The sequence below is a fragment of the Sylvia atricapilla genome, chromosome 1 (genome assembly GCF_009819655.1).
Source record: "Sylvia atricapilla isolate bSylAtr1 chromosome 1, bSylAtr1.pri, whole genome shotgun sequence".
In the NCBI taxonomy this organism is placed as follows: Eukaryota; Metazoa; Chordata; class Aves; order Passeriformes; family Sylviidae; genus Sylvia; species Sylvia atricapilla.
The window spans coordinates 119,568,570-119,594,492 of NC_089140.1; the positions used below are offsets into that span (position 1 = coordinate 119,568,570).

The window sequence follows — 25,923 nt, forward strand, 5'->3', positions numbered from 1 at the left end:
TCTTACATGAACTCTGTGTTTGTCCAGTGCCCTGTGAATAAGACTACTTTCATACCTAAACTCAGCCTCTGAATCTGTGCTTCTTGAAGTCTTCTTTCTTTTACATAGTCCTGGGACTCTGATGCTCCTGCAGACATGAAGTTACAGGTGATGTTGGCAGAGATCAGGAAAGTGGATGAATCCAAGTGTTCCAAAAGCAGCCACTGCAATGTCAGATAGAGCCTTGAGAGAAGTCTGCCCTGAAAGCACACTAGCAAGCATAGGATGTATCTCAAAGCAGGGTGCAGAGCAGGCTGAGCCAGCCAGCTTGTGAGGACTTGAAGGACAAAGGCAAATTGAAGCAAGGTCCCAGACAACCACCTCTTGTATCTTTGTGCAGGGAATTATCCAGCAACAACAGTGTGCCCTACACTCTTTGAAAGTACAGTTCTTTGAAAGAACCAAGCAAGGTGCTTCCTCTCTTAATGCTGGGGCAGAGATAGAGAAGGGAATGGTGCAATAGTGTGGTCCATTGATTCACCCTACTTGTCCTTCCTCCTCACCTGAGAGCTTCAAGGACTCATTCAGAAAATGGAAGAGCATCTTATTAGTTTGAAAGTTGTCTACTTTCCTTCTTCTAGGACAATACTCAGTCATCTAAACTATCAGCTAAACAGTGCCCTACCTTCCAAACTAGGTGGCAGCCTTTTTTACAGGTCTTACAGGAGTGTGGAGGAAAGAAAGTACAAAGGACACTCATTCTGTAGGCAAGAAGTACAGACAAAAATGAGATCTGACTCTTGCTCTCTTGGAAACATCCACCAAATATAAAACTAAACCAAGTTAAAGAGGCCAAAATCTGTCATATCTCTAAGTATGCAGCCTAAGCAGTGTGTTGCTGTCCCTATTTGTTTTGAATTTCTTTCTGCACAGTACTCCTTGTCCCATAGCTGAGGCAGTCAAGTCCATGAGCAATGCATGGTGTGACTGTCAGGAAGCTTTCACAGGCAGCTGCAGGTTCAGGAATGAAGCAAGAGCCTAAATCTGGCAAGTGCTCCTCACATGGGGGAGGGCCAAGAGGATGACCTTTGTGGCTTTTTGTGATCACAGAGCAGCAGAGATGTGTCTATTCTGAAAGGCAGCACATAGTTCATTACTTTCTGAAGGGCCCCTGGAGATGGACAGGAAGAACTTTAAAATTTGCACATCTTTGGGAGGTAGCAATGTTATGTAAAAAGTTTCATCTGGAATTTAAGATAATGCAGCAAGTATTGCCCTCACATCTTTGGACAGTGTGAGACACTTTCAGAGACTGCCTAGCAACCAAAAGGACTGCAGAAGAGCAAAGATGTGTAGTGCTTCAGTTCCAGAACTAGACACAGAATCACAAAACGGCTTGTGTCAGAAGTGGCCTTAAAAATCATCTGGTTCCAACCACCACCATGGGCAGGGACATGACTTGGAGCTGTTATTTGTAGGTGAATCCTGTTGTTACTGAGGTAAATGCATACTAGCAGCTTTGCAACAAGCAAACAAACAATATTTGGATCAGAGCATCCTTCTGGAGTTCAGTCACCTGTAGGTTTTTTTGACAGTTGAGGGAAGGTATTTTAGAGGGCAGGTCTGAGCATAGACCATCTCCACTCTCCCAACAAAAATCCCTTGAGATGCCTGCAGCTGTCTACACTGAAGTCACACAAGCACAGTTGGAGAGGATCTGTGTAGAACAGTCAGGGCTGAGAAGCCAAGAGCTGCAAGTCTTGTCCAAGGAAGATCTGGCCAGGACTAGACTTGAGCCCTGGGCAGCCGTGGATGCCCTTTAGTTTCAGCAAACCCCAATCCTGTCTGTGTGCTCTGACATCATTTTTCAGCAAGAACCAATGTTCTGTAAACAGGGTACAAGGCAGAGAGTAACTTCAGAAATGAGGTGCCACACCTGAGGGGATGCAGTCACAGCCTGAGCTCCTGGGACTGCCTGCAGTGTGCTCAGAGCTGCTCAGGCTGCAGGTGTCAGTCAGAGGCACGCCACAAGCGCCTCTCCTGGAGCCTGCAGCCCTCCCTGTGCCTCCAGCGCCACCAAGGGCTGCGCCTCTTCAGCCTGCGACCGGCAGCACCACCGAGGATGTGTGACAAATCTAATTCGGTTTAACAGCTCTGGACACTGGTGATGTGCAGGGGGATCTGAAAGACACGGTTTTTGTGTGTGGTTATATGTATTGGAATATGAAAATGTGCAAGTCTTACTCTGAAATCAGAGAGGATCTGGACACAATCAACACACATGATATGCTATTTTTTATTTCCAAGTATCAAGTATTCAAGAGTTTGTTTTGTAAACACATGTTTACAACAGATGCTTACAGTAGGTTTCATTAAATCATGGGTTATATAACTTTAAAATTACTCTAAGCTCTGCTGAGAAATAAATATAAATTTAAAAAAAAAACCATACAGGAGCCTAAAGTATGCAAAAATACCCAGCATAAACCAATTATTCTCTTTTTACCACAGCACCCACACACTCATACCATCAGACATACTCTACAAATTTCCTTAATACTCTACACATCTGTTTAATAATGAGTTTTTTAAAAACTAAACAGTTACAGGCAGTGTGCCCACTCCATGCTCCTACAATACTACTCAGACTGTTGCTGTTCTGCACAAATCATTTGGTAGAGGTATGCACTGCAGCCAGGGGCCAAACTCCCATGTGCTCAGCTCGTGAAAAAAACAGGTCTTCTCTCAGGAAAGCCTCCACTCAATTGTGGATCTCACTGACACAAATTTTTTTTTCTTTTCTTACTGAAACTCAGTATTGGATCATTTTTTACGTATTTTTTTTGTTTTGCTTGGAAATTCCCCTCTAAGTTTTCAAATATGGAGTTTACAGAGGAAAAATTTCTGTCCTGTCGGTTGCTAATCCTAAATTCTTTCTTAAAAACGTCTTAAATTGCTTTCAGTGCTATTTAGAATACAGACACCTGCCCTGCATGAGCAGCCCAGGCACAATAACACAAAAAAATTAATGGTTCAGAATTCAAAATGGAAATTTTGTCTTCAAGATTTAAAATCATACCCCACTTTTGGAAATCACAGCTCACTTTAAAGTCAACCAGATTTGACCTGTTTCCATTCCTAGAGATAGAATTTGCTCTTATTGTACCCCTCTCTTTCTGGTATTCCATGAAAGAACATTCATATTTCAGATCTCAATCCTCATTTTAATTCAAACGCTTGCTAATATTGCTTGGTTAAGTGGTTCCAGAATTTAGCCCAGTGTTGCTTATCATTACTACAGAATGTATTTTTAGCCCCTGCTTAAACAAAGCAACTAAATAAAGTAACATGCTACAGCAGACTGAATACATTCTATACAAGACTTCCGTGGTCTGTGTAGCTTTTACTTTACCTAACAATGCTGGGCCAAATCCTACAGACTCCTAAAATTACTTTCCCAAAGAAGAACTAGGTAGGAATTGGCCCACCAGGAATTACAAACACTGCCTTTGTTGGAGCATTTCAGACTTTAGGAACAGAAACACATGCAGTTGCATCACTGACATGCCTTGAATATGTCATTTAAGCCATAGTGTGAATACATCATAAAATGCTTCAGTACCTATTAGCACCACAGTGTTGTTTAGTCTTTTGTCCAGAGATTATCAAGTTGTCTCACCCTTCCTCAAGGTGAACAACATTTTGGATGCTTTTTGTAGCCCTTCATTGATTCCACAGCTTTTCACCTATTCTATATAAAGAACAAAACACAGTTATAGGATAACATTGTGACAACTGGTTTGAGATTGAAAAAATAAAAAAGACAATGCACACAATGGATAATGCAATAATTAGAAGAATAGAATGGAACCTGGATAAATAAGCATCTATTCTGTAACACTTGAAGTCAGGAAAAACTTTGGAGCTGCTTTGAAATTGCAGAGCCAGGTCTGTGTTTAACAGGCTGTATCAATAAAAAAAAATAGCTGAACTGAAGGACTGGAGGAGTGACTGCTAAAATTATTAACTGTAGTTATTAAAAAACTGCAGTTTAATGTAACTGATATGGCCACAGGACATGGGTAGTGTTAACTTTCCCTCTTAATTTATGCAATAAATTATGAGGAAAATACAGGAAAATTTTCTTTCCTGAGGATCAGGTAGGCTTTCAAACCTTTGGCCACAGAGTAACATGTATTAGTGATACTCAGTGTAAAGTAGACAAATCATGTGAAGCCCAGCCATAACCCTTCCTCACACTGAAGGCTCCACATCTCTACTCTGTGACAACATTTACAAGCAATCTTTTGGAATTGTTATTTGTCAAACAAGATGCTAAAAGAAAAAAGAAGAAAGCCCTAATTCCCTACCAAAGAATAAGTCTACCACCATGATGTGGACTGCCCATTTTCTAAGCACTCTGAGGAGATGGAAATGTCCAAAGAATCAAGTCCAGTATGTGAAGAAACTGAAATGTGTTGATTGCAGGTTTAATCCATAAGTAGCAAACGTTCTGTCCAAAGCAATGATGATGCAGGTCGCAGTCCTGGTAAATCTTGGTTACCAGGTGTTTTAAGCCCCTGGAAAACAACCACAGCTGGATGGCTTCAGCTGGAGGATCCCAGATTCTGAAGCATGCAGCATGGCATCTCCTCAGCCATTGTAAACAACACATTATTGAGAAAACAGAAAAAGATCAACTTGTTTAGGAAGCTTTTTGTCTTCCATCTCCAAAAATAGTAGTAATAACCAGTGAATAGAGTTTAAAAGCTAAAAAAGCTTGATATTCCCTAGTTCACACACACTTGCTAAAGCACCAGCTTGTTAACTTCCAACACAAGGTATGGCCTAGATTCTTCAGCCTCAAAATTGGACTGGTGAGGCCAAGAATCCGGCTCCAAAATAGCAGTAAGACACTTTGGACCTATTTATCATCAGTTTTATGCCAATATAACACCATGAAGAGCTGTGGTATCACATGCACAGAAAAGTATACTAAGGCAGCAATTATTCAGGCATTTTGGGGGAAAACCTGCAGGAACAGTGCAGAAGGTGCTGAGCCCTGTCCCAAACATGCTCTCTGAAGTTTCACTGAGCAGGAGGTGCTCTGCTCCGTTTTGTGCGGGACACTGACAATTTGTCACCTGAACCTCCAGGTCAAAATCCCATGAAAGGGCACAATTTGAGTCTACAGCATTACTTGAGCAATTTCATTGGCTCTAAGGTCAGAAACATGTCTGTCTTTAATCTATCTCCTCATGTAACACACAAGTTTTCAGACAGAAATTTCAGACAAAAACAAATGAAAGGCAGAAAGAGTGAGAAAGTATCTTAGAGCATTCCCACAAAATATTTTGAATTTGAATTCTATTTGAAAATGACAGCCTTCCTCCATTGCCAGATATGTAAGCAGCCACACCTGAATGCCACAGTCGAGTACTCAGGTGCTACTTTGTGCTGTTCTGGTTTACAATTATCACTGAATCCATGGGGGAAACACTCATCATAGAAATACTCTTTGGATACAGGAATTTCTTCTTGAATGCAGACAGGATTCAGTTCCATAGTTACATATGTGTATTATTTACAAGTGCACTACTTAAATATATAAATTTACCCACATATTTAAGTGTTCTGCTGGATCAGAGCCATAATGAATAAATAGCTAATACTACAAATTAATAATATAAACCCCCCATATTTTTGAAAACACTATATTCAAGGGTTTGTAATTAATTTAGGACCTTTCAAATGTACATTTCTAATGCTTAGTGCCTCTACTAATGAGTCTAATGATTTGTGCCTCCACTTACATAACAGTAAGTTCTGAAGAACTGCATGTTATGACATGCACTTTTAAAGCCATATAGGCTGGCCAAAGAACTGAGAGTTTCCAAATAAATACAAATTGCACCATAATACTCAAAATTTCTTGCAGCTGCTCACACTGTACTGAAAGGCTATAAAATGTCATTGGTTCCAAATTATACCATATTTTATCCAGTATGCTCAAGGGGAAGAAGGGTGACCAAAACCAGAGGGCTTCTGACTAAACCTGGAAACATGGACAGCCCCTCTCTCCAGATCATTTCACCCTGCAAAGATCTACAAATTATCACCTGAGGGCTCTGCATTCATAAGCACCCAAGGGCATGGCTGCATCCATTCTCAAGTTTTCTCCTTTTTGAGGAAACAATAGTGAATGGGAAGCTAAGGAGAGACAATTAACCTGTTCACTCAAGTCCATATATTTGGGCTACTTCTCCTCTCATGTTCCTCACTCAAAATCAGGACCAAATGGTGGGACTTAGTCTATCCTTATGAGGGCATGGTGGCACTTTGACCATCACCAGATGTTGCTGCTCCATGTTATCACTGGCTAGTAAGCTGCAGGCAGTGACTTGGGTTTACTACCCACAGCAGCCTGTGGGTGAGCACGACACCTGCTTCACCTTTTCTTGTATTACTGCTACCAAACTGTTTGTGGACGGAGAGGGAAGGTGGCAAAAATTACAACTTAATGGAATTTTATGTTCTATGGTGAGAGCATCTCACAGTAGGAAGACAGCATTGGCCCTTTCACTGGATGACAGACTAAGTTCTTTTTTAGTTCCTGTGAAGTCAGTTTAGCACCATGTGTCAACCATGACCAGGGGTGCTAGGGGCTGCACTCAATGTCTGGAGATTCTGTTTCCTCCAGCAGTGACAGAACACACAACACAGTGTTTGTTCAGCAGCTCTCAGCCCACATACCAGTCAATGACAATGCTGGAATTGACATTTCTAGGAAGTAAAATATTTCCCCTGCATACCTTTACTGGCTTAGTTTAGACTGACTACTCACAAGAAACCCTCCTTCAGGAATCAATTAAACTGGCCAGAGTTTGGGTTTTCGTTCTTTCAGAGGACACTGATTTAATTGATTTTATAGAAATTTATTTGCATGGCTAAAATTATCTATACCCAAAACCAGGAAAAAAATGTTTATAAAGTAAGGAATTGCATTTTGTTTTGCATATAATTCTCAAAGAAAAAATAAAATATTATTTCTAATTAAAAATTGAAATTGAAAGTATATATAGAAGGCTTTTTCAGTATTTCCGAAGTTAACATCTTTCTTTCTACATTCCACTTTTTCAACCATTTAGGAGATATGAATGTTCTTGGAGCTCAAAGGGTCAGGATATCCTAAAAAATAGATGTTCTCCATTGCAACAAGCTCTGAAATCTCTTGAAAGCTCATAAACAGCAGCAGCTGCAGAAGTGTCACTTTTATCACTTTCATTCTTTGGCATCAGGGCCATTAGTTCCTGACAATCCTAATCTGCTCTCCCTCAGTTTTTGTATGGAACAGAAGCACACAAGGCATGAAATATAAGAGATCAGGATAGACGATTAATCTTCAGTCTTTTACAATTCCCTTAATTCTCTGTTTCTGAGGTATTTGAAAAGATTGTCACTCTTCACTTCTCCCTGTGATTATTAAAATGGTGAAGTGATAAAAGTGGATGAGTGCTGGGCTGCAGTTACACTTTGTCCTAGTACTTTGCCAATTTTTGCTATGGTAGACAAATCTTGGTGGAACAAGCACTTGAGACTGAAGCAAATGGAAACATTTTTATCATCTATTCTGATCTCCTATAACATATATATATATATATATATATATATATATATATATATACCAAACACCTTCGAGCCAAGGAAATTTATTTCTCAAGACAAGAAGTGTAGATGCCAATTATCTCAGGAAGTGTGTGATGGCTGAAGACACATATCTGGTGGCTACATGAAAGAAAAGACATTCTCAGGCCTAACCCCAAAAAAGCTGTGAATATGGACAGAATAGTAGGAAGAGATCAAAACAATATTCTTCTGTGGGGTAGAAAAATCAGAGTTTTCAGCTAGGAAGAGTAAGAATTGTTACAAACTACATAAATGGACTGAGACATTCTGAAACAAGCAGCCCCATGGGCAGTCCCATGTGCTGGTCAAAAGGATTTAGGTGATGACAAAAGGCAGTTGGCAAAGGCAGAGAGGGAAATCTCCTTTTCCCAGGATAACTCAGTGGATGCCAATGAGAGTACTGCCTTTATTTTGAAGGACTTGGTTCCATATAATATTTGATCAATACACATGTTCTAAATTGAAAAATTAAATCAGGAATAACTCTGTTCAAAAATATGTAGAAGCTCTGCTCTTCCCTATTTATTTTCACACAAGTTCTCAGCAAAATCCAAACCAGCCTATCACTGAGTCCTCTTAAAAGACTGCTTTTTAATTTCCTACACTTCTAAAACTCCCCCTGCAGGGCACAATACAGCCTTGACTTCCCAGTGTCCAACATAATTTTCTGCCCTTTGAGACATCATTAGTACTTCATGAGCATGGCACTATAAAGCCTCCAAAGCAAGAAATGAAATGCCAAGCACATTTGATTAGAAAGTCTCAGCATCTCCCAGGGAGAGAACACACTACAGTAATTTGGAATAAACAAAAGGCCACATCAGTTCCTGTGAGTCCACACTTGCCGAGAATTTCTATTCTTAGCTCTTCACTCAGAGGGCCAAAGAAGAGACAAACTCGCCCTTTGCCTTCACAGGAGCTTTCAGTGAAGCTGAGAAAAGGAAAGGCAGACGTGTGGGACAAACCACACAGTCAGGACCTCCAGGCCTGTCCCACCAGCCCGCCCAGCACCAGGCAGCCAGAGAGGCCCAAGTGTGGCAGAAATGAGAGGGTCTGAGCCAGCCCCCCACTGCGAGCTGCCCTGGGTGTCAGGGTGCTCAGTCCTTGGCAGTGCCAGGGAGAGCCTCCCAGTTGGCACCACGGTGGGCAGGCTGCTCACAGCCCCCTGGAGGGGTTCCTCTGCTCGCTCCTGCAGCCTGAACGCTGCTGCCGCTGGCTGCCGGGGACCCGCCAGGTCCCAGACACCAGATGAGGCCATTAACTCTCCCTCGGGACTTCCCCACTGAAGCTGAACTAGACTGGCACACAATTCTGAAGGACAGCCAAACTTCCTACCAAGCTATAACCAGCTGCTTTCTTCTTCAGGAAGGTATGGATTTAGTGGTAGTAACAGCCATCCAAGTGACATTGCAGAAATATGCACATATCTGCTCTGGTATGTGTATATGATTCCTACATCTTAACGTTACTATAAAGCAATACTGAAGTTTTTTACTTCAAGCATTACAGTATCCTATATACTTTGTGAAGAATGACTACATCCCAATTATGAAAATTAATGCACATTTTGACAGGATAAAGATGTTACAACTCAACATTTGCAAACGTTACCTGATGCATAACTCTTGTATGGCTTGACATGTTATTAACAGTACTTTAAATCTGACGTTATTTTTTCATTTAATGATTAACCTGAAAATAGTCCCTTTCAAATTCAGTTGCAGTAAGGTCTTTAAAAGCAAGCTTTAAACTTAATTTGCTGCACATACAATTATCCAAATAAGTTGCATAGTTTAAATAAGTTCAGTTGTGCTTTGTAGCAGAACTCACAGTAATTACTCATCTATTAAAAATACAGTTTGCGGATATGAAGTTGACAATACATTTAAGCATTTTTGTGAGTCTAGACATCAACAGTGTGAGTTTTTGTCACTCTTCCACTGACTTCTGCTGTTCATAACACCTCAACTTTACAATGATATTAGATCAGAGCATGGACATTTAATGGACACATCTGAAATAATTACAAACACAATTTTTAAAACTCCATTGTTGGGAGGGGAGAAATAAGAACTTGGGTTGGTTTGAGGTATCCAGCCCTCAGTAACACATTATGGTTGTTTGCATCAAGCTTTGTTGGTTTTATCACGTGTTACATTTAGATTAAAAATAGAAGGCACAGGTGTTTTACAAGGCGCCGTAACTAAGCCAACCAACAAAACTAAATATTACATTACCAAGCCAGGGGTCTATATCTCAACAGTGACTTCTTCCGATGCATTTTCATTTGAGGAATTTATTGCTTCTGAAAAAGGGCCGGGGTAGGTCTGTGCTAAGCAGTTCATTCCTTGTGCCACACTGATGTCTCCTTGGGAACTGAAGGTAGGGCAGGATCTAGTCCGTGCATAGTTTTGTTGGGGTCCAGCTTGTCCAACCATCTCACTCACAGTGTTCACCGGCGAAGCCCTCCAACTCTGTCTCTGCAGTTGTTCTTCTTTACACTTTATGGAATACCAGGCCAGGAAAATAAAAAAGAATCCCACGAACTTGAGAGCAGCTGCCAACCCAAAGTAGACAAAACGAAATGAGGTGACATCGTATTCCCAGCAAGATCCTTGTACGCCGCAGTCCTGTTGCCAAAGCATGCACGTGGTGTCAATAACAGCCCCAAAATAAATTGGAGTGGGAATGTAAGCTGAAACAAAAATAGCAAGAGAAATAGTATGTGTTAGCATATTGTGGAAAACTTCTAAAGAAACTATATGCCCCAGCTAAAGAGTGTAGGTTGAACATTTTTGCGATTTCTACACTGCTGTTCTCACATGAAATGGAAAACATGGAAAACCGGCCAGCCAATCTTCCCACCAATACTATTTACTCCATACATGAAATTACTCCTATCACAAATGGGAGAGAATTCAAAGCCAATGCAGCAGTATCTTACAACAGGTACTTCAATCTGCTTTCCTTAGACAGCTCTTCTTGAGCTGTCCCCCCCAAAAAAACCCCAATTTTGCCCTCAAGAAGATAGGTGAATACATTATCTCCTATTACACATTATGTATATCAATACCTAGCACTACCTGTTGAACATCCTTTGCCCATGAGCTGGGAAAGGTGCTGTTTTTACATTAAAGTGAAAAGCACTGAAGATCACAAAATATTACTGAAGATAGATGTAAGGGGTGAGACCATTAAGATTTTAAATGTCCTTTTGAATAGATCTTCCCAAGAAACAGACTTAAAATTCTAAGACAGCTAAAAATGCAGTCCAGTGAATGCTCCTGCTTTCTCCAGAAACATAACATCTCTAAGATGAAATATCCTTCCTCAAACAAAAGTTGAAGATGTAGCTATATGGGATTCTCTTGTTCTCTTCGAATAGACCTTGCTTGCTCTGGTCATGTATTTCATAGTAGCTGAACACCTGGAGTGCTCTTTATGGGCAAGATTTTAGAAATTCAAGAGCTTGAAACGGAATGTTTTGAAAAATAAAGACTTTTAACATCTATCCATTTTTGCTTTGAAACACTTGAAAGACATTAAATAATATTAGAAGAAAGGCATTAAGTAACAAATGCTTATTTTAAAAATTAGAAAAACTATTGTTATTGCTGAAAGCAACAAAATTGTGGTTTTGAAAGCTAAAAAATCCTTATGAAATAACATTTAGTAACTATTAATTATTAAGTACAATTTGAAACTAAAACTTTATCTTTCTGTGAAACAATGTTGTTCTAGAAAGTCAGTAATCAAAAAAAGCAAATTAACCACATTTTCAGGTGCCATCTTTTCAGAAGTTATTTATTTTAGGTTCCTAATACAGTTAGTCAAGCAATTAGTTGCAGATCTACAGAATTTTAATACTTTTATGGAGCATTTAAGCTGAACATTGCCTTTATGGAAATGCTGAGGTACTGTAAGACTTACCAAGAGTTCTTAATAAAACAAACTGCATTCCTAGTGCAAAGGGCCGCTCCCCGTCTTCCACAGACCTAGCAGGTGGACAGAAAACTCCAGTGAAGAAACAGTCATAATTAATGATCATCCTGGTATGTTCTGGCTCTACCTCATGGCTTTTTTCTCAGCTATAGAAAATCTTTGTCTGAAGTTCTTCTCTTTAACTTCTACTATTGTTAACTCCTACTGCTAGAAAAAAATACAGCCAGCCCCTCCTGGACCTGTTTAATTAAAATCTCAGCCATGCCTTTTGACCTTTCTTTACCTGTGTAAGGCCTGATCCAAACACATTTCTTTACCTGTGTTTGATCCATATACATTAAGGAAATTTAGAGAATCCACACAAAACTTCTCAAGATAGATTTCTACTATTTCATATGTCTTAATTTATTTTTCTTAATATTTTGAGGTAAATTAGAATTAGTAGATAACTAAATCGTTGAAGGCAGCACTCAGTTTCTGAATTTAACAAATCTTTGGAGTTACTTTATAAAAAATTTCAGTACAAATATCCCAACAGACTCCTTAAATACCTTTTCAATTCAAGTAATACAAAATTCCTTCCAGTGGTTTCTAAGCAAAAACATCAAGCTTACAAAGACTGAACAGAAAGTAACAAAATTCCACTCTGCAACTACAGTTTTAGTAAACCACAAATTATCTACTGATTTTAAAATATTTTTAATTCTTAATCTAAAGATCTTAAGATAGACAGCTTCTAACGACACTGAAATACACATAAAAACACACAGAAAGTGTGCAGTCAAAGGGATGCAGCTTTGAAATCCTGTTTTGAAGTCAAGAAACTAAGGAATTGGAGAACCAACTTGGACCACAGAGCTTTGACCAATGCACAAAGCACAGTATGTGATTTGAGACAGCAGGTGTCACTCACTGTTCAGGTGTTTTGGTCCCCATTTTTGTACTGAGCATTACAAAATCCCATTGGAGCTGTCCCTTATGTACCTCACTATTGTGATGTTCACTGCAATACTGATTTTCATTTGCCTTTGCTAATTGCAATACAAGGGCAATATTTTTTTTATTACTAATATTTTACATGTAGGAAATCCAGAGATAGAAGGAATAAAGTCAGAATTATAACGTCTCTGAATTATAATGGTGCTGTGCATGCGGTAGTTGAGGTAATGCTGAGCAGCTGGAATTCTAATCTGTCCAGCCCTGAGTGCCTGGCTTCAATGTCCCAACAGGGATCCTTACACCCAACCTGTGGAGCTTTTGAAAAGCAAACTGGAAGGTGGAATTCCTCAATGTGATACAGCACAGTCCTCCCTGTGTCAGCAGCAGGCTCCTGCATAAACCTTAGCCACTTCAGCTGAGAAAATGACAGCAATAGAGTGCTTGTCCTTGGAGGGGGTGAGACAAAGATTCCTGCCAGAGGGTTTCTCAACTGTGCTCACAACTGAGTCTAAGGATACCAAAGCTAAGTCCTGACCTGCCTCATGCTTTCCGAAGTTCCATGACCTATTACAATGACTTGCCGTTATTGTTATTTTTAGAGGGGTCTAAATTTGTCCCAGAATATAAGAATGGAGCTCTAAAAACAACACTACCAGAAGGAAAACCTTCTTGGTTGGGAGGACCATTCTCACAGAAATAAAAGACACAAGACAGGTGTAAAAAAAGGCTCAATTTGAAGACAGATTTTACACAAAACCAGGACAAAATATCTATGTTAGTACTTAATACAGCTAAACAGCTAGTGCTGAGACCTGACATGAACACCACAAGAATTTCAAGCATTTGTAGGGATTTACTTCAGATCAGCTTGAACCTGGTCTCATGGACAGGATGTCCATTTGTGTCCGGATCATTTTGGGTGTGCTTCTTTAGAGTACCTCAATCACTTGAAGAGGCTTCCTAGAGAGGCAGCTGATGCCTCATACCTGTCAGTGTTTGGACAATGCCCACACTAACAGGTTTTCATTTCTGCTCAGTCCTGCAGTGGTCAGGCAGTTGGACTGGATGATTAGAGTATTTACCAGAGCATGTAGGGACAAAACAAGGGGCAGCGGCTTCAAACCAAAAAAGCGTAGGTTTAGATTAGATATTAGGAGAAAATTCTTCACTGTGAGGGTAGTGAGACACTGGAACAAATTGCCCAGAGAAGCTGTGGATGCAATGTCCCTGAAAGAGTTCAAGGTCAGGCTGGATGGAGGTCTGAGCAGCCTGGTCTAGAAAAGGTGTCCCTGTCCTCAACAGCAGGTTGGACTAGGTAATTTTTAATGTCCCCTCAAACCCCTTCAGATTCTATGATTCTGTGCTCATTGTAGGTGCCTTCCAACTGAACTATTTTTTTGTTTTTCTTTTTATCTTCCAACTCATCTTCATCTGAAAAGAACTTACTTCTTCAACTCTGAGCTCTTCAGCTTCAGATCCCAAACCAAACAGACATTAAACTATTCTTCATCCTCCTGTTACCAGCAGAACCAATGCTTATGGATATGCTTTGTAAATTCTAGTAAATAGTTATATAATTTTCCTCTAATTCCTCCTTCTCTTTAAACAGCAGCAACACAGATTAAACAAATACAAATTTATTTTCGCAGTAGACCATATTACATTTTTCAGCTGTTTTCTTTAAAAATTAGTAGACCTTCACTTATAGGAACTATGCTTTAAATGGACAAAGATGTTACAGGGAATGATTATGTTTATCAAATTAGATGGCAGAGATGGGAAAAGCCAATCCAAAAATATGAATGCTTTTTTTTCAAATTGACAAATGAATGCCACTGCCTTTTTCCTACAAAGACTGTGTTGTTCTCTATCCTTAGAGTAATTGCAGTAACACCACTACCACAGTACAGCTTCAAAATTCTTGTGAAGATAAAAAAGGAAGACTCAAAACCAGGCCTGTGGCAGGAATGAGCAGTTTTAAGAATGAGAAATGGATAATTTGAAGTACTAACATTTTTCATTTGCATTTGAAAATTCAAGCCATTGCAGGGGTAATCATTTTCTTTCATGATGTTTTGCTTGTTTTCTCTTTATAGCATCTGGAATTTACTGGGCACTTCACATTTCCTAAAGTGGATTATCATCTACTACACATTCTAAATATAAACAGATTTCACCCTATCCCTGTCAGCTTTTTAAGGCTACACAAGGATTTTTTTCACTTTTGTAAGACACACAATCTTAACAAGCACTGGTAATAGCAGACACGGCAAAAGTACTTACAAACCATAGCTTGAGTTCTCACCTGAGTGTCACTATGACTGCTGATGGCTGAGCACATGCTGTTATAAGGGTTACAATGAAGAGGAATATGAGGAATGGGATGAGTGTGTTGCAGGTTCGATCACACTTCCCAGACACAGCGTAGCCGTTCTCATTCAGGTAGGTTTTGACAATCACCAGCCGGAGCTGACTGCGCTGGCCCACTGTCGGCGGAGTGATCACCTGGCGACTCTGCACACAGGCACATTCTGTGTAATTCCTCACCTGGGAGGGCAGGAAAGAGCAATGCCATGTGAAAGATATATGTAAAAAAGACATTGCAAAGAGGCATCATTTGACAGTCCTGTGGTACTTCTCAACTGAGAATCTTCTGCCTTGAGTATCATTACTCCAAGCACAAGCAAACTTATGTCTCCAAGTTATTTTAAATCTGGCCGAGACTCTCTGTGGTGAGGTTGCCTTCTATTATTTTATTTAGTCTGAGTTTTTAAAAAAATCTGGAATATATTTGGGAAATATTGACAAAAAAATTCAATCACTTCTGACAGGCAGGCTGGAGAAAAATATTGTTTCTCTTGTATTACAAAAAAATGTGAGGAAACGCTCTTCAGGCAGCAGAGACAATGTCATATTCTAAAATCCAGCAAGCTGCTGACTTTCACATTCGGGCAGTGTCTTCTGCCATGTTAATGGAAGATTACCCAGATCTGGCCAAAAAGCAACAAAATACACTTTGTACTTGAAGCCCAGATCTTCCACCTGGATGTGGGTGTAGATCCAGGAGCAAAAACAGAGAATAAAGGGAAAGCAGAGACTAAAACAGTGAGACTGGAGGACTCATTGAGAGATTCCTGAATGGACAAAGAGAATGATATTAAGATGAAAAGACTGAAAAGAAGTAGCATTTCACAGGCGAACATGACTGTCATTTGAACAAGAGGAAGAAGAGCTAGATCAGAAATAACCCGCTTTCACATTTATGATAGTTCTGTTTTCATCTAATGTATGGCAAAGGAGTGTGCAGCAGATCAGAATATTCCAGTGCTACAGAACCAGTCAGGACGTATGTGATGTTACAGGAAGGAGATTTCTGTTTCAATTTTTGCATTCATCAAACTTTGGACCAGAGAGGCACAGAAGTTACAAAATCATCTTAAGACAGTGAATTTAAGTACTTTGACATCAAGACATATCCAAATCATGGCTGATTGTCATTTTAATGTATACCTTTATATGCATCCATGCCATCATGTAGCCTCACACTTTTTTTTCCCATAGGATTTAGCTGAACATTTTAATAATGTATCTGTTTATCCAGTATTTACTTCAGGTATTTTTTCCCTCAGACTAAGAATATCTCTACTACAAAGATGGAATGGCTCATATTTCATTTAGGATTTTCTATAACACTCACTATTATAGCTTAACTTTTTCAAAAAGGAGTCATTTATCTTCAAAACAGTTATGAGGTATTGATGTTATCTCTACTTTGTAGTTAAGTGACTGAAATGAATCAAAGATTTCACAAACATGGGTGACTAATTTGAGACAACTGGAATATTTTTTTTACAACATTTTCCATTATACCAAACTAAATAAATTCTAAATGTAACTTTTCATGCCTTCAAATACAGATTTAGGCAGTCCATCTACAAGTGGCACTTCTGGTTGTTGCTCATGTTTATCATCCAGAACGTGAAGAACAGAAGACCAATGACCAACGGGGAAAAGTTTTGCTTAACTGACTCGTCCAACATCACTTAGAAACAAAGCCCATGACATATTCTGGTTTCCCAAGGCAGCACTCCACTCTAACATCACAGGAGTACCTGGTTTCTTTCTACAGTGCCTCACCCTAAACTCCTTACTGCTTCCAAATGCAAATGCCAAATAGGAATCCTACAGAAATTAGACCTCTTTGCTACCAAATCTTAGTTCATCACCAATGAAACTAAGTCTGTGTATTAAATGAGACAGACATACCATGACAGAAATATTAAGAATATAGGAATAGATAAATGTGTGTGTGTGATATATATATATATAAAAAACAGGGTATGAACTGTATGAACTTGGTATGAACTGTACACTGGTAACCTTTCCTCTTAGTTCAAACTTTTAAATGGATAATTTTGATAACACTCTACGTTACAGATTTAAATCCAAATACTACACATTAGCAACATTTTGTTGTGTTATACAGAGGCACTAACTTACATTTGTTGTACTTAAAAGTACCATAGAAAAAGGATTATTTAATCCAAAAAAATGCCTTTTCCAAGCAATGTCAGCCCTATTCACCATTAGCTACTGAGTTAAAACTTCAGGACATGAAACATCTTTTCTTAAATCATAAGGTGCAATAGTATGTTTCAAAATCTGTAGTGAAGAGCACAAACCCCCAGTGTATTTCCCTACTAAATAAATGAATAGTGCCAGTTCGCTATCACGTGAAATGCAACAAAGATCAAGCCTATGTCTCAATCCAGGAATGCAGAAATCAGATTATACAGACACTGAAATCTAACCACAGGCCCACACTGCAGGCTTTTCCAACTGGTCAAAACAATTTTCTACTAAAAACCAGCAAGATAATCTAAAAAGGGAAAAAAAAAAGGGAAACCAATCTGTTCTCACTGGCATCTATGTATGAACATGCTTTTTCAGATCATTATCCAGGTGATCTGAGAAAACACAGTGCTGGACCTAACATCCTCCTGCTGCACAGGCTGGCTCATGACTGCAAATCAGGAGTACTGATACTTTTAAAGCAAACTTTCTGGAAAGCACAATCAAGCCCTAAGAAAATCAATGTTTATATTACTTCATGTCTTTCTTAATTATCCTTTTTTAAAGGCCATTTCTGTAACAGAAAAATTTAAGAGTTTATTTTTTAAGGAAACTAATATGACCATAATGCTCTGTTGATACTTAAGTCAGATTCTACTTTTCAACTGTCTTCTTGTGCCCAGTTCTAGGAACTGCCAAATTTCCATGGTTTGGTTTTAACAGCAGGATGTCCTTCTCCAGTTCAAGCATAACTAGAATGCTGGATTGGAACAAGCAATATATTTCCAAGAAAGAAAGTGGATTATTAACATCTTTTTAAGTTCTGTTTACTTGAGTTTGATGCCAACCTTCATTTAGCCTGGAAGAGGCTTAGAAAAAGGCCATGGGACTGGTCAAACTGTTTTACAAGAGCAGAATACATGGGCAGTCTTTACCTAGCCAAGAAAACCATAGACCTATCAGGGCACTGGTGCAGGTGCAAGAGCGACTTGGGCAAAATGATGCGGCTGAAACCAACACCACTGACTTTAAACAAATCCTAACTAAATTTAAACACAAGTTTAAAACACTTCCAACTACCTGAAGAGTTAAGTTCTTCCTTCAGTTCAGAGAGGGAATCACAAAAAAACCCACACTTCTCTAAAAGGTAAGACTGAGCTTGAAGGAAGACAGTTTGACATGGCTGCCTACATTGGCAGAAAGCTGAGTTAGATGACACTGACTCAAGGTACCCTCTCCAAGCCCTGCAGGAACAGCAGGCATGCAGGTCACTGCCACCAAGGTCTTTGGGGTCTGTATGGCAAACACTAGCCCTCCCTATCCCATGGCATTTGCACTCACTCAGCTGGAGGATTCACCTCAAATTGGTACAAAACTAAAATTAGTTAGAATTCCTTTAGAAGAAAAGTCTCCTTAAAGAAAGAGTTGGGACCATGCAGTAACAGCATTGCCAGTCTTTCAAATCATGGAAAGGCTCAGAGATGATGAGTCACCTGCAGAGAACTTCTCTGAAGCTCAGAGGAGGGATGCCCGAGCTAGGAACAGAGAAGTCTTTGATCTGCATTGGTCCCAAGGGGCTACTCGGGGACTGTATGTGGATGGTGGGTGAAAAACTTACCCCTGTGCTGTGGTTACCACCACTGATGCAGCCAGCTAGGCAAGGATTAAAATACGTTATTCCATCTGATCCACAGACAGGCTCGTACTCATGAATCTTACATCCACAGTTAACGTTACAGCTTCCAGTCAGATTCCTGTGGGCCATGGCAAGAGTGGGACTGAAGAAAGGAAAAAGAACATGCTAGTAGAGCACGCACAGATATCCATATTCTCCTGTACACAGGGAGCAAATATCCTACTCATTAACTCTGGAACTAAAAGTTGATTTTTAGACAGAGACTGCATTAACTACAGGTTATGTATGTGACTTAAACAATCTAGAAGAACACCCAGGTCATCCTTGCCATTAACTAAAAACACGATAAAAGAAGTAATACCAAAGTTAAAAATTTGTATCATATTTGGCTAGGTAATAGGTGTATTTTTCCCCTGTTGTTTTTTTCCTCTATGCAGTAAGACACCACTACTTTATATGTTTATTCTAAGCTGCAGTAATTTCTTGTTGATTACTAATGAAAGACTCAGTGACAATATGTAAGGATTCTGTGAACTAATGTGAACTAATAGACATCTTTTCCCACATACCAACAGCTGTTCAGAAAACAATGCCTGTATTACTTATACAAATACGTGAAATCTACAGGAAGCTCTCTAGATCTGGAAGACTGCTCTGCTTTTACTGAATGTCTGTAAATGCCTGCTTCCCTAGACCATTCCCCAAATCCTTTATGGATTTGGACATATTTCAAATGCTTCTTTCCCATCTTTGAGTCAAGGCAGCTGCACATACATGGCTCCCCTAAAACTACACAAATCTATGCTTTGTCTTTGAGACCTCTGGTCAACATGCAAACAGTAGCTTACTTCACTTCACTAGTCCTTGAGAATTGGTAACTCTACTAATGTCTGAAAATTACACTGGAATGCACAACCACTCCACAACAGGCACTACAGTGTTATACTGAATTAACTGTTCTGTTTTGTTTGCCCTGCTCTCAGTACTGCTCAATGGCCACTGCTGTTTAAAACCACCTCAAGCACCTCTGGTCTGAGCAGATCAGTAGATATCCAGGGAATTTCAGCACCTCCTAAGCCAGGCAAGAACTGAATGGAATCTGGACTGGGTTTGTGGCTGCATCCTCAAGATCCTGTACACATGCTCAGAGACTGCCATGCTGCAGAGCCTCACAAGGGCTGCTGTTGGCTTGTGTTCATGTCTGTAATGCATGGGCAAGGCCACTGTGAAGATAAACAACTAGCAGCAGACTTACAGCATCCCAGCTACCCCAGGGACCACAACCAATGTTCTTCTGTTCCCATTGTCCACCCCTGACTAGACCAGAGCCTTGGCTCCAGGGCCATTCTGCACACAGTGACTGTCACCCATGCTGTGTCACCTCACCTGTTGTTAGTGACACTCAGTAGCACAACTGCTGCTCAGAGCATTCCACTTGACTGGTTTTCTTGGATTTATACACCCCCATTTGCTTTTGCTGAATATGCTCGTCTTCCCAGCTGTGCACTTTTGCAAAAAATTAAATATTACTAAGTAGCTTTCAAATATTTATTGACTGTCTTCTGATCACACAAAACAGGTTCACAAATTTAGCTCTTGAAACTACTTTACACTTCATGGTCTAGTTGGATGCTAACCAAAGCCTTTCTGAGTGTTTTGTTTCTTGCTCCATAAACAAACAAGATACACATTTAGAAACAAGTTGCAGCTTGAGCAGGAAGTCAAATACCCAGGACTGGTAGTGGTTCTGTCACCTTCTCAGCTATCAGCTGAAATTTGTCATATTATATCCCGCTGGATTTCAGTAAGCAGTATGCAGCAACGGGCATACATGCTATCATATAGCAATGGGCTGACTTTTCCAGTAATCTCTCAACAGAACTTTTTCTCCAATGGAAAAAAACCACCAAATCACCAAAACATTCCTCAAGAATATACAAATTTCAGCAGCACAGTGACAAAAGGCTTTCACACCAACGGGAGAGGCAGCATTTTTGGACTTCTGTGAAATCCTAGTCAGCCTGCTGAGTTGGATGTCCCAGATGCCTGAATACTTGGCATAAGGAAAGACTCCACAACTTGCCTGGGAGACCCTTGTGCCTGTGCTCTTGTTGACAACAGGACTTTGCCACAATGCACAGGACCAGTTCCAGGGACAGCCCAGACTGCCGGGAAAGGCACAGCTCAGGTTCCAACCTCTCTCACCCTGCAGCAAGAATTCTTCTGATCTCTTATCCCTCCACCACCTAAAACTCTTCTCAGGAACCCATCCTGCTCTGCTTTCGTAGCTAACTCACTTCAGCTGCACTGCTGAACATTACCATGACACAGAGGTTAGGAAATCAGCTTAAAATAAAATAAAAAAAAAAAAAAAGGTGAATGAAATCAGGCATGCAAGAAATGAGAAGCATGAAACTGGAAACTGAACTGAGACCACTGCGATAATTTAATCTCATGGGCATTTTTTTGTTTGTCCTGGAAGAGGACTTAAGTTTACAGATACACTGAACAAATATGCTCAAATTAGTAAGTTACTGCAAGCTCTGTCTCTCCAGCTTTCACCACCTTTTGTCCTCACATATCACTGTAAGGCCTATTTGGGGTACTTCTTTTTGCTGCTTAGAGCAAATACCTTGCACAGAGAGAGGTCTGGAGGTTTTTATCCTTTCAAGAACATGTCAATACACAAAATCACCTCTTTACTGCATTTCCAAAAGTTCATTATCAGACAGTTGTAATAGGCTCATGCTTTCACCTTTATTATGTTCACTCTTCACTCATTGTTCACTCGTCTTTCAGTGGTGGGAAACAAATGAAGGATGATGGAGTTTCAGATGCTGGGGACATGAAATCTCTACTAACACTTGTCAGTGTAACCCCATTTTCATCATATGGAATCAACCATACAGCACATACTACAACAGCTTTTTGAACACTTCTTTCAGGAAGAAATCATTTTTTCTGGAAGGTATGCATTTTTCTGGAAGTAAACTGAACCAAACCATTCTACTAATCCTGCCTTCTGGCACTGGAAGGCTGCCTACTCTCCACAAAGGAAACAAAGCATTTATCCCTGAATTACAGCACAGCCCATCACAGATTTACCTGCATCAGCCATTATGAGCAGGTTCTCAGGGCTGCACCAAAGCTAGCATGTCCTGCTCATGAGCTGATCCATGGAGAAAGCATGCAGGTTTCAATGCAGCAACTGTTGTGGAAACACGGGATGTCTGAGAAAGAGCTGCTCTGCTTGTTTCAGCAGGTGCAGATACTGCCAACTTGCAACAGTGCTGCACCTGACCTGCCAAGGACAGCAGTCATGCATGAGCAGACAAACAGAAACCAGCCCCAGATGACAGCACTTCCTGAACTATTCTTCCAATTACAAACAATGATGCTGCTCCTTCCATTAATAAGATTCAACTGTAAGTTCGCTAAACATGCGCTGGGACAAAACCCAGAACCCCATCTGACAAACTGCATTTGTTCACTTCTCAGGGAGACTGTTCTGTGTCTCCATGACACAATGCTATTAAAAAGAAGACCTTTATTAGATGTGACTAATAATGTAAAGGACTCTAGTTTCTAATATTTTTTCTAAATTGTGTTTTTCTCTCCAGCTATTAGTCCAGGGAAAGTTTGTGGTATAGGAGTAAAGTGAGAAAAAGGAAAATATAAAATGAGATTTATTGCCTGGAGTTTTTTGAGCTGTGACCTGTTATTTCACATACTCAGGCTTGGATTGAAACATCACTGTACTGGCAGTCAATGAACATATACTGAGGAAAAAACAGTGGACCCTCTTCCCACAAGATTATAATTTAAATGAAATGCAGTTTTTAAAAAAAAGGAATTCAAACTATATATCGGTACCATTTAAACAAATAATTGATTTTGCACATGGTTTTATTGATATCACTGTAGTAACCTATAGGACCGAGGAAATACTAAGGGAAGGAGATAACCTCACCACATAGTTTCTACAATCTTAATATTGGGCTATATGATAAAAAGGATTATCTTAATTTGATAGCAGTATTTTTGGTTTGGTATTGAAGGACATTCTGGATGGCAGAGATGTGCAGTCTCCTTGTTGGCAAGCAGCTGGAATTGCTGCAATGATGCAATTTTTGCGTAGCTGTTAAACAAGGGACCCTCTCACTGTGTTAGCTGGATCCCTTCTTTGTTGTTATTGTTCTGATCCAATTAGTCACTGCTTTCAAGTTAAGGGATACCACTGGCTGATTGGACTGAAATAAACACAAGAATAACAGAAACTCAAACTGGTGATACAAGAGGAAGAATATAAATATTTTTTAATGTGAAATACTTCAGTAAGCCAATTGTACACTTTAACTAAACTTTAATTGCACCAAAACAACACAAAGCAATCAAAAAGAGTCTGTGTTGATCCATTACATATCAGAAATGTGAGAGATGGAACTGAACTAATCCAGGAATCTGTCACTATGAGTAAGCTCACCATGGAGGCTGTTTTAGCTGCCTTCTATGACAATACATGGAAGAGACAGGCCTGAAAAATAACAAAGCAGCTGATCTCTGCTTTTTCTGTTTTGTCCAGTACTGGTGAGGCCATACCCGCAGTGCTGGGTTCAGTTCTGGGCTCCTCAGTAGAAGAGAGACATGGACGCACTGGAGAGCAACAACTGATGGTCCACGAAGATGATGAAAGGACTGGAGCATCTCTCATCTGAGGAAAAGCTGAGAGAGCTGAGACTATTCAGCCTGGAAAAGGCTCAGGGCGATTTCATCAATGCCTATAAATACCTGATGGAACAATGCAAAGAAGATGGAGCCAGGCTCTTTTCAGTGGTGCCCAGCGCCAGGAACAGAGGCAACAGGCACACATTGAAATACAGGAGGTTCCCTACAAACACCAGGAAACAGTTTTCACTGTGAAGGTGACTGGGTGGTGACAAAGGTTGCCCAGGGAGGCTGTCGAGCTTCCCTCCTTAGAAATATTTAAAAGCCATGTGGACTCTTGTCCAGACCATTCACTCATTCAGGACTTCCCACTGGATGCTGTTATGGTGCATGAGGAGGGATGCCATATTGTAGTTTGACCTAAGCCTTCTTCTGCTGCAATTCAAATATCAAACATGTCCTCAGAACAAGGCTGGGGCACAGAACAATAGGTTCTAAAATGCTGAGATGTACAATACAGAGGTGCCCTTGATCTTCCTGAGAACAGAAACGCTGCTGACGCGCCAAAAACAGCAAAACTGCTTGTGCCCAACATAAAACAGCAGAAAATCCCTTCTGATATATTCTAATCTGTGCATGCCTCCAGGTCCCATCCATTTCCTTGCAGCTGGGACAGTTAGAAAAATACTGAGTTATGAAACATACTGAACTATGAATGTCATTGCCTACTTTTCTGAGTACTGGTATGCACATACTTCTATGTTAACTGAAACCTAGTTCGTCCCTCTCTTTTGTAGTGGTTTATGGGTCAGTTCACAAAAAAAATTCCTGTATGTTTAAATGTATAAAAAAATAAACAGTAGAAATGAACATATTTGTCCAGAAACTATCCTGCAGAGTATGTCTTCACTGCCCAATGCATCTGAGATCTCTGGGTTGCTGCCAGTGCAGGTAGGTCAGATATCAGACCTGGCATTGCCATGTTAGGGTAGAGCATCATGCAATGTACTTAACTCAAACCAGGCAGCTCTACTGTTTTCCCTACCCAATCTTGCCTGTTGAACTGGCTGTGACATCCCTATGCTGCACTACAGTCAAAGTAGAGAATGAAGTATGTGGGTTATTAAACTCAAAATGAAAGCATGCTTTTTCTATTCCATGGCAAACAACATTCTTTGATGGCTGAGTTAAAGAGTTGCCTACTAAGTAAATGATTTGAAGCTATCAAATGACTGATCATGAGGATTAAGAAAATGCTTATCATGTCAGATAGTCAAGATTAGTTTATGTGTAGTGTTGCCTTTTTACTATCATTTTGATAATAAACGTGGACTTGATCTCTGCGTTAACCAAACTTTGTGACATGCTGGTAATTCTCAGTTTCTGATGACATTACAGTCAATACAAGTTTTATACTGAGTTCAAAGAGTACATCAACAGGTGTGAGGATTTTGCCATTACTGTTTCTCACCTCTTTTCTCATTAAGAACAATTAGCCGAAGGTGGGAAGGAAGTAATGTTACTGCAGACTTGCACAACAGCTGTGAATTGATGCCTATTTCAATTGATGCTATGTATTACTGCAAATGTTACTACTTACTTTAAAAAATAGATACTCTTACAATTCCAGAATGAAAGCTATGAGTTACATGACAGTAGTAGACTTTGTCTTCAGTTTAGAAATAGATTTAAATCAAATGGGACTTCTTCTTCAGAAGAAGTACAGAAAGTCACAGGCTTCTCATTAGTCAAGCAGGGCCATTCTGACTTGCCACACAAATTGACTAATTCCTATCTAAAATTTATGTTTTCATTCCTATTAATTTTCATTTCTTCATCTACACCCACAGGCTGTCATGAACATTAACAACAGGTGGACATTCCAAGCATTCCACCCCCTTCCCATCCCTCTTCTCTCCTTCTTCAGCCCACTAAGCTCAGATGAAGGTATATCACCATGCTACTTCCTTCTACTGACAGCTTCCTCAGTAGCAAGCTTTAACTCTAGGTCTTAGGAATACAAAAGAGTAACAGCTTTTCATCAACTCTTGGCTTTCAGCTGCTGGTTTTCATTGCTCTAGCATTAAGGTTTGACAGCAGTGCAGTAACACCCAGCAACAAGCAATGCAAAACATTCTCTGTGTAAACAGTGCCTATTTTCTTCCTCCCTTGCTTCCCATTTTACCTCTTTGTTTTTCACTTGCTATCCCTCTGCCCCACTGTATTTTTTCTCCATTTCATCATTTCTTTTCCTGCTCCACAGTCTAATTCTCTTCAAAATATTAGGAGTCCAGAGCTGAGCCCTAAAAGCAAATACACAAATGGATCTGATAACCAGCACCTGGTCATAATTAAAAGGCAGACATGCCTCAGATGTAAAAATAAAGGGAAAAAACATTGCTTCAGACAGGCTTCACACTCTCGAAACACTTACTCTGTTCCTGTGTTTAGCTACAAGAAGGCAGCAATTTTGAGGAAAATATCATGTACAAAGTAAGAAACAA

At 39.9% G+C, this 25,923-nt stretch overlaps 1 protein-coding gene across 1 annotated transcript in view; it reads right to left on the bottom strand.

The window, feature by feature from the left end:
- Positions 1–7,778: 7,778 nt before the first annotated feature.
- Positions 7,779–25,923, bottom strand: part of SLCO5A1 (solute carrier organic anion transporter family member 5A1) — a 68,817-nt gene continuing 50,672 nt past the window's right edge. Inside the window, exons 6-9 of the mRNA XM_066332187.1 lie at positions 18,737–18,896; positions 14,852–15,093; positions 11,596–11,660; positions 7,779–10,360 (exon numbers count right to left, since the gene is read on the bottom strand). Coding sequence (XP_066188284.1) covers positions 9,915–10,360; positions 11,596–11,660; positions 14,852–15,093; positions 18,737–18,896 — 913 coding nt within the window. The 3' untranslated portion in view covers positions 7,779–9,914. The remainder of the gene's footprint in view (positions 10,361–11,595; positions 11,661–14,851; positions 15,094–18,736; positions 18,897–25,923) is intronic.